The 13,523-nt window shown below is 43.2% G+C and overlaps 1 protein-coding gene across 1 annotated transcript in view; it reads left to right on the top strand.

Annotated features, from left to right (window-relative positions):
* Positions 1-13,523, top strand: part of GRIN2B (glutamate ionotropic receptor NMDA type subunit 2B) — a 171,380-nt gene that overhangs the window by 39,991 nt on the left and 117,866 nt on the right. The window contains exon 2 of the mRNA XM_026082764.1: positions 11,494-12,092. Coding sequence (XP_025938549.1) covers positions 11,494-12,092 — 599 coding nt within the window. The remainder of the gene's footprint in view (positions 1-11,493; positions 12,093-13,523) is intronic.

Consider the following 13,523-nt stretch of genomic DNA (forward strand, 5'->3'; position numbering starts at 1 on the left):
GTTATGTCAAGGGCACACTGAATATATAGATGGCACCTCCTATTAATGTGCCGGTGAGTCTAGAAAAAAAAAGGATGAATTCAATTATATTATGCTCTGGCACAGAGTTAAGCTGACTAGAAATGGGCCTGTTGACTTTGCTTGCCCAAATGAAGAGAAGTACAGAACTGAAACTGATAGCACCCTTATTGAAAGTCAGATGGACTGATTTCTCCTCCAAATCCTCTTCAGTAAACTGTGTGGACTGTAAACGTTCATGCGCTTAGTTCATGGAGATGGCTATAATGGCCCTTTCAGTAACAATCACTGTAGCAACTGTGAATAAGAAGTGTTTCTGGAACTGTAAGGAGACTGTGAGCTCTAGCTCTGCAAGTCTGCTATGGTCCAGCCTCATACCCACAGCAAATTCCAGTTCAGAAATGGCTTTTCCTAGAAGAGCAGGTTTGCCACAATTTCTGCCTCTCTCTCATAGCAGCAAAAGGTATAGGAAATGGCTGTTATCCTTAGGTCAAAGAAAAGGAACTAAAGAGGTACGATTGCAATACAAAATAATAAGAGCAGTAATTCTGCAGGTGTGAATTTGGCAGAATATCCTGCAAATGTGTGGATGGGCATGGGTGCATGCAGGGGATTTCATTTTATTTGTGACTACTTTTGTCTGTAGGGCTGTGGGAAACCTCCTATTGAGTTTCTGAGGCTTAATAAATAGGAGCTCAAGAAGAACATTTGAGGAGGGAGCTTCTTTCCTTTCTAATATCCGTGTAAATAACTCCATGTGTTCTATTGGTCTCAAAGTCTCCACAGTGGGGAGAAGGAGAATCAATAATCATTTAAAACTTTGTGAATCAATTAGATGAGCAAGACAGGCATGACGTTGATTAGGAAGGAGATCTGGAGAGGGAGAAGGTAGGTATTGCCATGCTTTCATCCCTCCTGGAACAGGAGAGGTAACTAGCACTGGCCACAGCCAGTTCTGGTGGGGAGCAGGCCTCTAAGCATGACAAAGACTGCATATTGAAATGCTTATTGCTTGTTCCAGCAAAGGACTCTTCTAACACACAGGTATACAGTCATTTTTCAAAGCAGGGGTTGAATCCAGAGTCCAAGCCAGATGGTTCAGGAACCAACCTCTCGTTCTTCTCCTTAGGTGCAGAGACTCCCAAACTAGCTCTGAAGCCAGAGGAGTATCACTGTGATGGTGCAGGCCAGGATCTGAACTAGTTAGCTCCCCTGAAATGACAGGCATACTGGACCTGAGCTAGAGTGTCCATACAGTGCTAACGCATGGATGCCTTAGGGCCTGTTCAGGATTTCTTTGCCTTCTGTTGCCTGGTGCAGACATATGTGTTATGTGCTAATAAGGCAGCTGTTTGCCAGCAGCATGTCCTAACAAAAGTGGACCAGGGTACTGTTTCTTCATTTTATGCTGCATTCTTTAATACTGTTCTGGTAGCATAAGGAAGGTGGTAAAAGCTCTCTTAAAATCCACCACAACAGCTGGTCTTGTCTGGATCAGAGCTAATTGGAGGACTCTCCATTGCTCCTGTCCCAGATCATGCTGTGAAACACAGGCTGGAGTGGGCTGGAGTGAATTTGGGAGAGTTCAGGGCAGGGAGGAGGTGTACTCTGAGCAAGCAGCACCTCCTTTCCAAAACAATAGGATCTAATTTGGAGCTTACAGAAAGGATAGGGTAGATCCTCACGGTCTCAGAAAGCTGTGAGTGTGAAGATGATTGAATGCATCCTCCCAGGCTCAGGAGGAGAAAAGATGGACTGAGAATCCAGCCTCAGTTCTTTCTGAATTTTGTGACAGCCTCAAGGCAGGAAGCCAGTGACCTGGACTAATGGAGTAAACCTTGCTGTATCCCCAGGTAAGAATGGTGCACTAATGCAGGGAAACAAAGACGGTAACATATATGTTCCATTCTTCTTACACCTCAGAGGAAAACAAGGAACAAGGAACCTGTAGGGGGTCAGGAAATAGCCCTGGAGAAGCAGGTCTGGGTAGGCAGAAGGATGAGAGGAAATCTTGATTTGCGCAAGAAAGAGGCAATGTCTTTGTCTGTAGATTTGGATTTGAATACAATGCTCTGCAGTCTCCATCTACCCTAGAAGCCTTGGGCCCACACCCTTCACCCTGTGCGCAGCGTGGGGATATGAAGAGGCTGATGAGTGACCTCCATCCCTTTCGAGAGGGATCTCAGCTGTTCCCTGCTGTTCCTGTTCTTCCAGGTTTGAGGGGAGCAAGAGGAAAAGAGAGGGGAAACTATTTTACCCAGATCTTTGGGAATCTTTATCTCCAAGAAGCCTCAAAAATGACTGATTTGCTTGCCTCAAAGGCCATGAAAGTCCAACCACCTGTACTGTGTGACTGCCTCTAGGTGAGCGCCCCCAGGCAGCCCTCACAACCCACTGTGACTTGACTCCTGAGTCCCCCTAGTTGCCTGGCACAAGAGGTCCAGGTACGTGGCCCATCAGACTCCCTCCTCTTCCAGAGCATCTCTGCGGTCCCAGCTGGCCATCAGATGGATTGGCTTGCTGCTCTCTGCCAGTCCATCTCTGGGGTCGGGGTACCACAGCGCAGCCCCGGCGTTCCTCAGTCCAAACAGTGGGACATGTCATACCCCATGCAGTACTGCAGGGAGCAATGCAGAGCTGTTGTCTGTGGCTGCCAACACCAGCTCTAAGGAGCTTATGGCCACAACAATATTATGTGCATGTGGTTGCTAGGGAAACATAGGTTCTGAACTGGAACCAAAGCAGTGGGGGCTGGCCTTTTTTTTGCATTTAGAACCTCCATTATGACCCTGTTAGAGATGAGGCAGCCAGATATGGGGCAATGGGAAACACACAGTCTATATAATCTAGCAGGGCAGGACTATTAGTCAAATCTAAGGCCTTGGTTTTGTCCCATTGCTAAAATCCCTCCCATCTCAGAGGCTTTTTTTTTTTGGACTAAGAACATTTTTTATTTACTGCTGGGAAAACTGAATGAAGCTGAAGCCTTTTACTGCTCCTTAACTTACAATGAAGTGGAAGGCACATCTGCATAGGCTTTGCCTTCAGATGCTTGCTCGCACTACACTCTGATCTACCTGATGCAAGCCAGCTCTGATCCAAAGGGTATGTAAGCTACACCAGTGCATTAATTATAATCTAAACTGGTTAATAAGGCCAGCCTCTATGAAAGCATTAAGTTCTGGCACAGCATTAGCTTAAACTGACTACCTTGTTTCTGTGTCAGAGCTGGCTGTGGTCTGGCCAGCTCAGAGCATGGGCACAGCCAACTTCACGCTCTGCAAAGAATGAATAGACCTTGGTGTCATCAGGACTGCAGGTCCCATGTGTTAGGTATTGCACAGACCCAGAGGAACAGATAGCTCTGCCCACAGGTTAGTGCTTAAATAAGCAATGCAGAGTGTGAGAGAAAGTGGATATTACTGTTTCACCACAGAGAAGGGGAATGAAGGTCCTCACAAACATACTCTGACCTGTTCACAGCTGGGCAAGAGTGAGAGGAAATCTCGGGCTTCTGAGAGGCTCAGATGGCATTAGATGCAATGCTGAACTTCCAGGGCTTATGTAAATGGTCTCTCTGAACCTTTGGAGGCTCAGCTCATAATAAGGTCTGCTCATAATAAGAGACCAAAGGAATACTTGATGAAATGGAAGAGCAGTTAATTTAGAAATGATAAAAAGAAATAGTATTTCATGCAAGATAGTTGATTTGCAGAATTTATTCAATGACCTCTTGCCAAATACTGTGGCTGGACTTTTTTAAGAGCACTGGATTATTTTATGGCTGTTATTGATTGGCTATACTGATGACATACCATTCAGTTTATAGTCAAAATTCAGTCCTTAGTCTGGAGGGTAGGAGAGCCAGAAAAGAATCCCTGGGCAAATACCATGATGTAATTCAGTGGATGAATAATGGGGCCCTCTGACTTTCCTCTAACTGTTATGGGCTGGCCATGTCAGGTTACTAAATTAACTACTGGCCTCGTCTGAGCTGAGAGGTGGAGAATTAGGATTGGACAGTCTAGATTGCCAGCAGGGTTATAACGTAGCAGTTTATGTGGGGAATCTACCTAGAGTGACCAGTGGTTTAATCTCTACACGTAATCTCATCAAACAAGGAAGCACACACATACGGAGGTGAAAATGGAAATGTAAAAAGCCTGGTGTGAAAACTGTTTATCCTGGCAGGCTGCTAACTGCCATTTCCCCTCTGTGGAAAACTGCTGGCATCCATATGTGATGCTCTGAGAAGCCGATGTGGCATACCATCATATACTAGCCTGCTTTGACCAGTGACTTAAGTATAAAATATACACATATGCACCATCCGCTTGGCCAAACAACCTTTGGGACCTTCTTTGAATTGTATATACTGGATAATGGTCCCTGTGTGCTTGGCTCTTTGGTCTGTTTTATTAACTGCATGTGATATAGAGTGAAACATTCCCAAGATCAAGACTGCAGAATCTAGGATATCTTGTGTTTTCTCTGTTGCAAAATGTTTAGAATGAATGATTTCTGCAGTCCTGAAAGTGGAAATCACTTAACTATTTTCAGCCCTTGAGTCATCTTTAATCAGAGACCTTTTTATTGCAGTTCTCAGGAACTCCTTGGTGCTAGAGCACTTACTCAGTTGGCCCAGGGCTAGGGCTCTGCAGTAGATCAGTTTCCACTGCTAGAGAGGGATTAATGCCCAAGCCATAACTGGGATTTGTGTATATGATGCTATTTATGCATATAGTTATTGTCGCTACACATGTGAATCTTGGTACCTTTAAGCCCAAGGTAACCAAACAGAGCTACACTGGCATGTTCTTATCTTGATTATTCTCAGTAGCCACCAGAAATGGTTGCTTCCAGAGAAGACCTAGAGAGTCAATGGCCATTATTCTGGCTGCAGACCTTCCTTCTCGGCCACTTGAATGCCCAGCCTAGCAGGTATCAGAAGGACAACAACATGCTCTCCTGTAAGACAGGGCTCTTACAGCCCTCCACTGATTTATCACACTATAACTGATTCTAAACGGTATTCAACCTATCAGAGCCTCCTGATACTTTATTCTGGACTCTGGTTTTGCTATGACAAAAATCAAAATTGTTCTGTTAACAATGGAAAGAGTGAGGCCTGGCTTCCTCTCGTTTTGTGTGGTATGTCCCTAAACAGTCTTTCCCCAGCTATAATAACCCCTGTTTGCCTTCTTGTCTCCTATGATTCTCATCAGTGCATTGCCTTGTCTTGTGCCATATGTGTGCTCAGTGGCTAGCCAGTAGCTGAATATCTCACTCTTGACTCCTGCCTGCCTTTTCGTCAGCGGGGACACTGAACTGCGTCTCTACCTTTCACTCATCCACCAATTCTCATAATCACTCCTCTGTAAGTACCATCTCTGAGATATGTTTCCCTCTGTCAAATAAGGCCAGTATGTTCAGTAGTTATTATGAGAACAAGGGAGGGAACTGATAAATGATATGGTTATGTAAACCATGTTTCTGCATTTAACGAATCAGAACTTCCCACCGACTGTGCATTCCTGGGCCAGCTCTGAGGATTTACACCAAGAACAATTCCCTCATCATAGAATCAGAGCACTGGGAAAGGATTTCAGAAGGTCATCTCCATCCGCTGTGCAAGCCAAAATTGGTAATAATCCAGGGAACCTATTCCAGTAAGATATGGAAGTTTTGAAATCCTTACTAAATAGTATCAGCTAGGAAGGATGTTATTAAGAAGGGACATAGTCTGACATGCTTCAACATTTCTTTGGGTAGGCTTTGCTGTGAATATGTGTATTTGTGGAAATGTGAGTGTACGTGCATGAGAGAGACAAAGAGATGCTGTTCCAGACCTAGTCTCACCACAGGGACATTGTACTAGGGCTACAGTGTCACAATGTTCTCCATACCCCCTACTGCAAACACTCTAGTAAAGGACTCTCACAGAATGGTGCAGCACATAATATTAAAAACAGAGTTTTATTGTATTGAGTCTTTGAAAACTAAATAAAAAAATTAAATGTGGGGAGAAAAAACAAACAGGCAGAAGATTCTGACTCCAGGCTAGCCTGAGGCAGTAGTGATGCATTTATGGTGAGAATAAACAGAAGTAAATGAACACTTAAGCAACAAAGATCCTTATTTCCTGTCAGATCTGTTATAACATACGGGACTCAGAAATATAGAAAACTTAATTATAAGACTTTGAACTGTTGCAGCATTTTCCATCACGAACAATAAAACTCCCAGTGAATCAGGTATCCCACCAGGACTGACAAATAGGTACACAGTGGTGTCTCAGTTTGAAGAGAAGTACAAAGGTAGGGAAATTAAGGTCTGTATTTTCCCAGAAGTTATTTGGTTGCTTGCTCGCTCCTTTTTGCCCCCACAAAATCTGTGATAGGCAGGGCTAAAGTCTAAACAAGAAGCAGCCCTATGTGATTTTCCTGTAGGTCACAGAGGGATTTTTCACGCAAACAACTTTCCTCTAAATCAGGAAAATGAGGGCAGGGTTTTGGAAAATGATAGCAGCCTAAGTCATTAGGATCTTACAGGAACCCCTTTGCAAACTGGGGCACTGGAAAGTAACTGAAGGGTAGATCCCAGTTGTTCTACTATGGCTTCAGAGAAACCTTAATGAAGCAGTAGATAGGGTTAGATGTACTGATGTTCCCAAAAGTCCATTGAAAAGGGGCTACTCCCAGAATAGGAGCAACACAAATTGTCTTTCCATGGGCTGGTGCCTGCACCTGTGCAGACATGGCAGCCTAGGGCATTTTGTAAAAACATGGTTTGATTTCTACCTGAGAAGCAAACACATGCTCTTGACTTGCTCCTTGCTCAAATTCCTTGCACATAAACTGGCACACCTGGCTGTTTTGGGAACTGAACCTTGAACTGAAAAGGAGGAATTATTTCTCTAAGAGCTAAAACGACATGCAATCGGTTGCAAAAATTTGTTTAGGGCCCAGCCACCAGAGGGTGAAACATAGAAACAGATTACATTTCAATAGGTTGTACAGAGGAAACTTAGAAGTAAAGAAAAATTGCGGATTTCCTCACTTCTGAGGTCAGCAGTTATATTATGGCTTAGTGGAAGGCTCTGTGGTTCCTCAAGATGAGTGTCCCACTGCAATCATTTTCCAGGATCCTGCATTCCTCTGCTTTAGGGGCATTCTCAAGTCTACCCCAAGCCAAGAAGTAGTTTTGCTCTTGAGAGCAAGATGTTGTCTGTAAGGCAGTAATTGTTTTTGCCTGCCTAGAGAATCCAGACAGGCTTTTAGGAAGGAACCTGTGCACAAAGCACCCCAGGGACCTCTCCTGCCACATCTGAGGTAAATGGTTTGCTAAACGGCAGTGATCAGCTCCAACTGGTGCAGCTGCAGGAGAACTCCTTAGAGGATCATGGGTGGACTTCCCTAGGACTGCCACTCCAGGCAGGGGGCCCAGACCTGGCGCTCCTGCAATGTCTGCCTGGGCATCCTCTTGAGGGAGAGAAGGCACTGGACAGCTTAGGAGTGGTGGCATGTATACTTGGTCACTATCTAAATCTTGTTCCACCTCTGTAAAACCTGATCCATCCATCTAGGAACTTGTCAGCCTCCAGTCTCCAAGAGAAGTCTTCATGGTGAGTGCCTTTGCACCTTTAGCATGTGCAATCCAGCCTCCTTATGCTGGAGGGGGTGGCAGTACTTGTCCCAGCAGCAGTAAATTCAGAGCAGATTTTCTGTGGGAAGCCATCTGTCAGCTGGGGAGTGGTGCTGTGTCAATTGATTGGCTCCAGCTCAGCTCTGCAAACTACAGATCCCTGACCTTGCAGGGTGACAGTGGGGGAGCAGCAAGATCTTTGAAGGTATTGAGACCTTGTAATGGAGCTTCTGCTCTTTCAGACTGGCTGAGGGACACCTCTGCTACGCCTTGCTGTGTCCTGTAGCAGTTAGCTGTGGGGAACCTTGGCTCACAGGTGAAAGGGGTGTAGGAGAAAGACAAGCTCTTTCATGTAGTCAGGGGATTGTATTTCACCTGGATGATATGCAATGTAAGAGACTTCTTAATTCAACCTATCCCCATCCCAAACTTAAATCTGTCTCCTAATGGCAATGTTGAACCATGTTTTGGTTGTTCCAAGGTGAGAAAGGGGAAGAAGGGAGGGAGGAAGGGAATGTGACCCTTCTGTAGGGGAAAAGATGGGAACTTATAGTCTTCTGGAAAAAAAACTAGTGTCTGGAGGGGTAAAATATTCCTTTTGGGTTTAGACTGTAATAAAGCACTAATGATTCTGTGGGGTATATGTGTATAAAACCAGTAAAAACTTAGTTCTATCTCCTAGTCCAGAAACTTCTCCTGTAACATCACAGAGAGGTCAGATCCAAGTTCTGTCTGATAGCCCTGTGGTTGTCTGTCATTTCAGCTTCCTCTCTTTTTCCCTGGCTTTCCATCAGGTCTGGTCAAAAATAGGGAAATGAAGGAAATTGTGGATCTCAAGATTTTTTTCTTAGTTTGCTTTTTGTCCCCAAAGAGGCACTCTTTGAGATTCCTGTCCAGCAATATCAGCAGTTCTCCTTATTTATTATGAGGGACACTTTCTTCTACACTGTTATCCATCCTTCCTCCCTTGCCTCTCTCTTCTCTGAGTGCTGAGCTGGTTATGGAATGAAGAGCATTTGGCTAGCCTGAGTATTGGGGTGATTTAGCGCTAAGAAACACCTTGCCAAACCAAAAGCTGGATTGGTGTGAACCTCCTTCATGTTCTCATTTTGAATAGAAGTTGCCACTTCTTGCTGCTGCTTTAATAAAAATGCAAGCAGTTGCTCAAGAGCAATTATTATGTGCACACACAAGTGGTCTGTTCTATCTGATTTGAGGATGGGCGCATATGTTGCTGGTGGAGAGGAGTTGTTTAACTGGGCTGTGATGAAGCTATTTGCTGTGTTGATTTCTGGTGCTCTGATATGCTTTGATTAGTGAGGAGCTCTGAATTTTCTGCTTGAGTCTTTGGGGCTGAATTCCTGCCAACAGTTGGGTTGTGCACTCATGTGGAACGAGCTGTCAGTGTGCTCTTTAACTGGAATATCTGACTGTGTTTAGAATCACAGGGAGGGCAAGTACCTCCTGCACCTTGCTACCACTTTTAGTAACTCCTCTGTGTGTATGTGTTTGTGTGTATGCAGTCTGGAAATACTAGTAGATTTACCATCTCTTGTCCCCTATCTGTTACTCAGGAAATACCCATACCAAGTATACATATTTTTTCAGGCAAGACTTCAAGATGTTGTGTGTCAAATCTGCCCCTAGTTTTTTAGACTCTCTACTAGAAACTAGAAATTTCTACAATCTGTGTAGAAATTCTGCAGTTAGATCAGAGATTCTTATGCATAGATACAGAAAAGCTTTTGCTGAACTTAATATAAAAACAAATACCAGTCATCAGTGTAGCTGTTTTGCCTTTTTGTGTTAAATTGAGGACGAGTCTTCGTGCTGTGGCATTCAGTGTGTTACAGCTTACTTTCAAAGGCAAAGTGCAGCGCAGGGTATTGGAGATGCTTGTTCAGGCTTTCTTCAAATGCAGGCAGGTGCCATGACAATAGTTTACTCTTGTATCTGACTTTCCTGATTTTTCTCCATAAGCTTCAAAGATAAAATGTATCTTTTACTGGAAAAGTAGGGTCTTTTCCTGAGCATAATGCTAGGAGAAGGGGTGAATTCCAGTAATAAAAAAAAAATGAGCTGTTTTTCGCAGATTGAAAGGCACAGTTGCTCCTCCTGTTTTTTTGACTTGTCTCCAATTTGTTGCCTTTTTTTTTTCTTTTCTTTTCATGTACATTGATTTTTTCCAGTATGCCAAAAGTACTCCTAAGAGTACTTTCACAAGTGGGTGGTGAGTTGTGTGGAGGAAATGAATAGTGTTTAAACATCAGACCTTACAGGAGAGGCACAGGGATCTGGGAACAAGAACTCTTCTGCTTTAGGACATAACCCATAGGGAGTTCAGGAAAGAGAAACAGCTTAATGCTGAGTATAGGAGCAGGGTTTTCTTTCTGGAGTTGCTGAGCTTTGGAATATTTTGCCAATAGAGAAAATGGCAATAGTTAATCAAAATCATGACTAAAGAAAGTATGGATGGCTGATTAACTGCCATCATTGCTGAAAACCAGCTTTACCTGCCAGACTGTAGGAGGATGAATCTGGTAAAGAGCTGTTCTAAAATGTGAGTCTCTTGAGGCAACATTTTGGGGCATTTGTGCAATGTGTTTCCCCTAACCTACAACCCATGACTACCTCCTTTAGGATCTCTGATTCAGCTCTTCTGGCTTACTGAGAGGAGGCAGGGCTGCTATCTCATTCTTAAAAGCAGTGATTGGATTTGGAGAACATTCTAATTGTAATGTGAATCTCTACAGACATGGAACTTTTAATTCTGCCATTTTTTTTGTTTGTGGTCTAATCCTACTCCACAGAAGTCAATAGAATTTTGCAATTGATTTTTAAAGGGCAGAAGAGCAATCCATAAGAGAGCATATTGGGAAATGTTTTTTCTATGCCTTTACAACATGAATCGGGCAAAAGCTGGGATCTGGGTTTCACTGGACCTGTCGTAAACTGAAAGTCTGGTATCTTGTGAAATCCCAGGAAGAAAATGGTTTGCACTGTGCCATTGGGGAGCTGAGATCTATACAAAACCACCTTGGAGTCTCTGAGGTTATAAAATAGTGCGAGTCTTGATTCATGCAAACATGATCCTGGCACAGGTAGGATATGAAAGAAATACCAAGAGAAATATGTAACTAACGTTTCTCTAAAACATGGTATAAACAAAACTCATGATGGTTTAGAATTATTTTTTCCTTCTTAATATGTTTTAATATGTAAGGATTTTTAACAGTATTTTGGGAATGAAGTAAATTTAATATGAGACTGTGTCTTTACAGCACTTGTATGCGAAGATTGCTTTGAGAGGAACATGCACTTGAGGTTCTCAGAGCTATTTGTATCGAATGATTTTGCATACCCTAGTTTTGCTCTAGTCTGGATACTCAAACTAGAGTGACTGTCCCAAACTAAAATAAAAATTAAAACTGCTCTGTACCATGGTTATGCCACATATAAAATTAACAATAATTCTTGAATTAAATCCCTTAATTTCTGCAGCCGTGGAATATGTTGTATATGTTATTTTTTTTCTAGTCTCACTTGTGTGCTACTTGTTCCCTGTCTGTTAGAATCATGTCTAACATTTGAGACTTGTAGTAATCTTAGCAACCTGCCTTTAAAAATAAAGTAAGGACAGTTGGTCATAAAACAGCATTTACTTCCTTTCCAAATGTTTCACTGTTAAAAATCCTTACGCTTTACCCAAGACATGAAGTGAAAGAATCTGAATGCATTCTCCTCTGTGCTCAGTAGGGTTGGCTAGGAATGCTGTTTATTTCCTTTGACCTATTCTTGTTTTCTCTTTCTCTCTCTGACTTTCTATTCTAGGATGAATCATCCATGTTCTTCCAGTTTGGCCCCTCAATAGAACAGCAAGCCTCTGTTATGCTCAATATCATGGAAGAATATGACTGGTACATTTTTTCCATTGTCACTACTTACTTCCCTGGTTACCAGGACTTTGTGAACAAGATCCGCAGTACCATTGAGCACAGCTTTGTGGGTTGGGAACTGGAGGAGGTCCTCCTGTTGGACATGTCCCTGGATGATGGGGACTCAAAAATCCAGAACCAGCTCAAGAAGCTCCAAAGCCCTGTTATCCTCCTCTACTGCACCAAGGAAGAGGCCACCTACATTTTTGAGGTGGCTAACTCTGTGGGTCTGACAGGCTATGGTTACACGTGGATCGTGCCCAGCCTGGTGGCAGGGGATACAGACACAGTGCCATCCGAGTTCCCCACCGGGCTCATCTCTGTCTCATATGATGAATGGGACTATGGTCTTCCTGCCAGAGTGAGGGATGGAATAGCCATAATCACCACGGCTGCTTCTGATATGCTGTCTGAACACAGCTTCATCCCTGAGCCCAAGAGCAGCTGTTACAACACCCAGGAGAAAAGGATTTACCAGTCCAACATGCTCAACAGGTAAGGAAAAGGGCTGGGCTAGCCTTACAAAAGAGGGGTCACAGAGGACCTCTGACCACCAGAGTAATTCTGCTACGGCACATGGCATTTCAGGCTGTGTTTGCTAGAACCTGTGCAAGGGGAGGTAGGACCTGCTTTGGTGTGTGGTGATAGCTTGTACTGTCACCCCCTTAAAGAGCATCAATACAATACAGGAGGGAAGCCAACATAAAGCAAATGAACAATAAAGGTATGATGTAAAAGAATGGGTGTGCCCTTCCATGTGCAAAGTGCACATCTCCTTGTGCACTGTGCAAAACATGCAGTGGTAATATGTGTGTGTCTGTGGCACGGTCAGGCTTGCTTTGGACTGCACTTGAGGTTCTGCAACACTAATTTTAGTCCCCAGACCCAGCAATACTATATTCAGCCATCTGCAGCTTGCAGTTCTCCCTCAGCATGCCTGCACAGAATAGAGAAATGTATGTACGTGGGCTTGTGTCTGGGGAGACTGCAAAGTGTGTGTGACCTCAGATAACACATCACCATGTAGCTGGTGTTCCAGAAACTCTTGAAGCTAATCCAAAGTGGTCCAATTTGCTTGAAATCCATAGCTGGGAGGTAGTGTGATAAAGAAATTTTCCCATTTTATTCTTTGGAGAGTGACATAACCAACTGAAAAAAAGTGTATAATTTAGTTCAGCTGGGGCACATTATATAGTAAGACTGTGAATTGGTCATTTCCCAAGGTCTGCCTTTGAACCCTGACCACTTCTTGCTTTTTTTTATTTTAGCTGGATGCAACTAAAATCAAATGATCTTGCTCCATGTGGTCTCAGTTGGTGGTTGATCTGTGTGTATGATGGAGTAAGGAGAAATGAACTGAATGTTGCAGAGGTTTAGAAAGCAAGCTTGGTTTCTCCATGACTCTACCCTTTCTTACATTGACACTTTTTGTTTTTACAAGTGCTTGTGCAAACAAAGTTTTGTTTGATCTAATGGCTGCAAGCACAGAAAGAATCAGGATGGACTTTTATCTAAATGTCATTTCTTACTGATGAAGGTGTTTGGTCTGCATCTTGTCATATTAATAATGGTCTCATAGCAACTGTTTCTTGTCTATCTTGAAACTGTTGCTTCTCTGTGTTAGATTGGAACTGAGAATTATGATCTTGACTATTGAATATTGCAGCTTTTGTCCTAGAAATTAGCCCACTGGTGAGATAACTCTGTTAACTAATAGGAAAATGACACTTTAAGAAAGGCTTGTTTTACAAGTATTGTTAGTTTTCCTTTTTAATGTTTCTTGAAGAAGTTTTCCTCTAGTGAGGGATTTATCTCCATTTTGCTGATAGTAGGCTTAGGTGGCCATTTGGAGTCCAAATATCTAAAATTAATAAGTACTTGTTCATTTATTCCTCTATTGTCCCAGAGAGAAATCTGTGCAAGAGT

Source organism: Apteryx rowi, unplaced genomic scaffold, assembly GCF_003343035.1.
Source record: "Apteryx rowi isolate R43461 unplaced genomic scaffold, aptRow1 scaffold_590, whole genome shotgun sequence".
In the NCBI taxonomy this organism is placed as follows: Eukaryota; Metazoa; Chordata; class Aves; order Apterygiformes; family Apterygidae; genus Apteryx; species Apteryx rowi.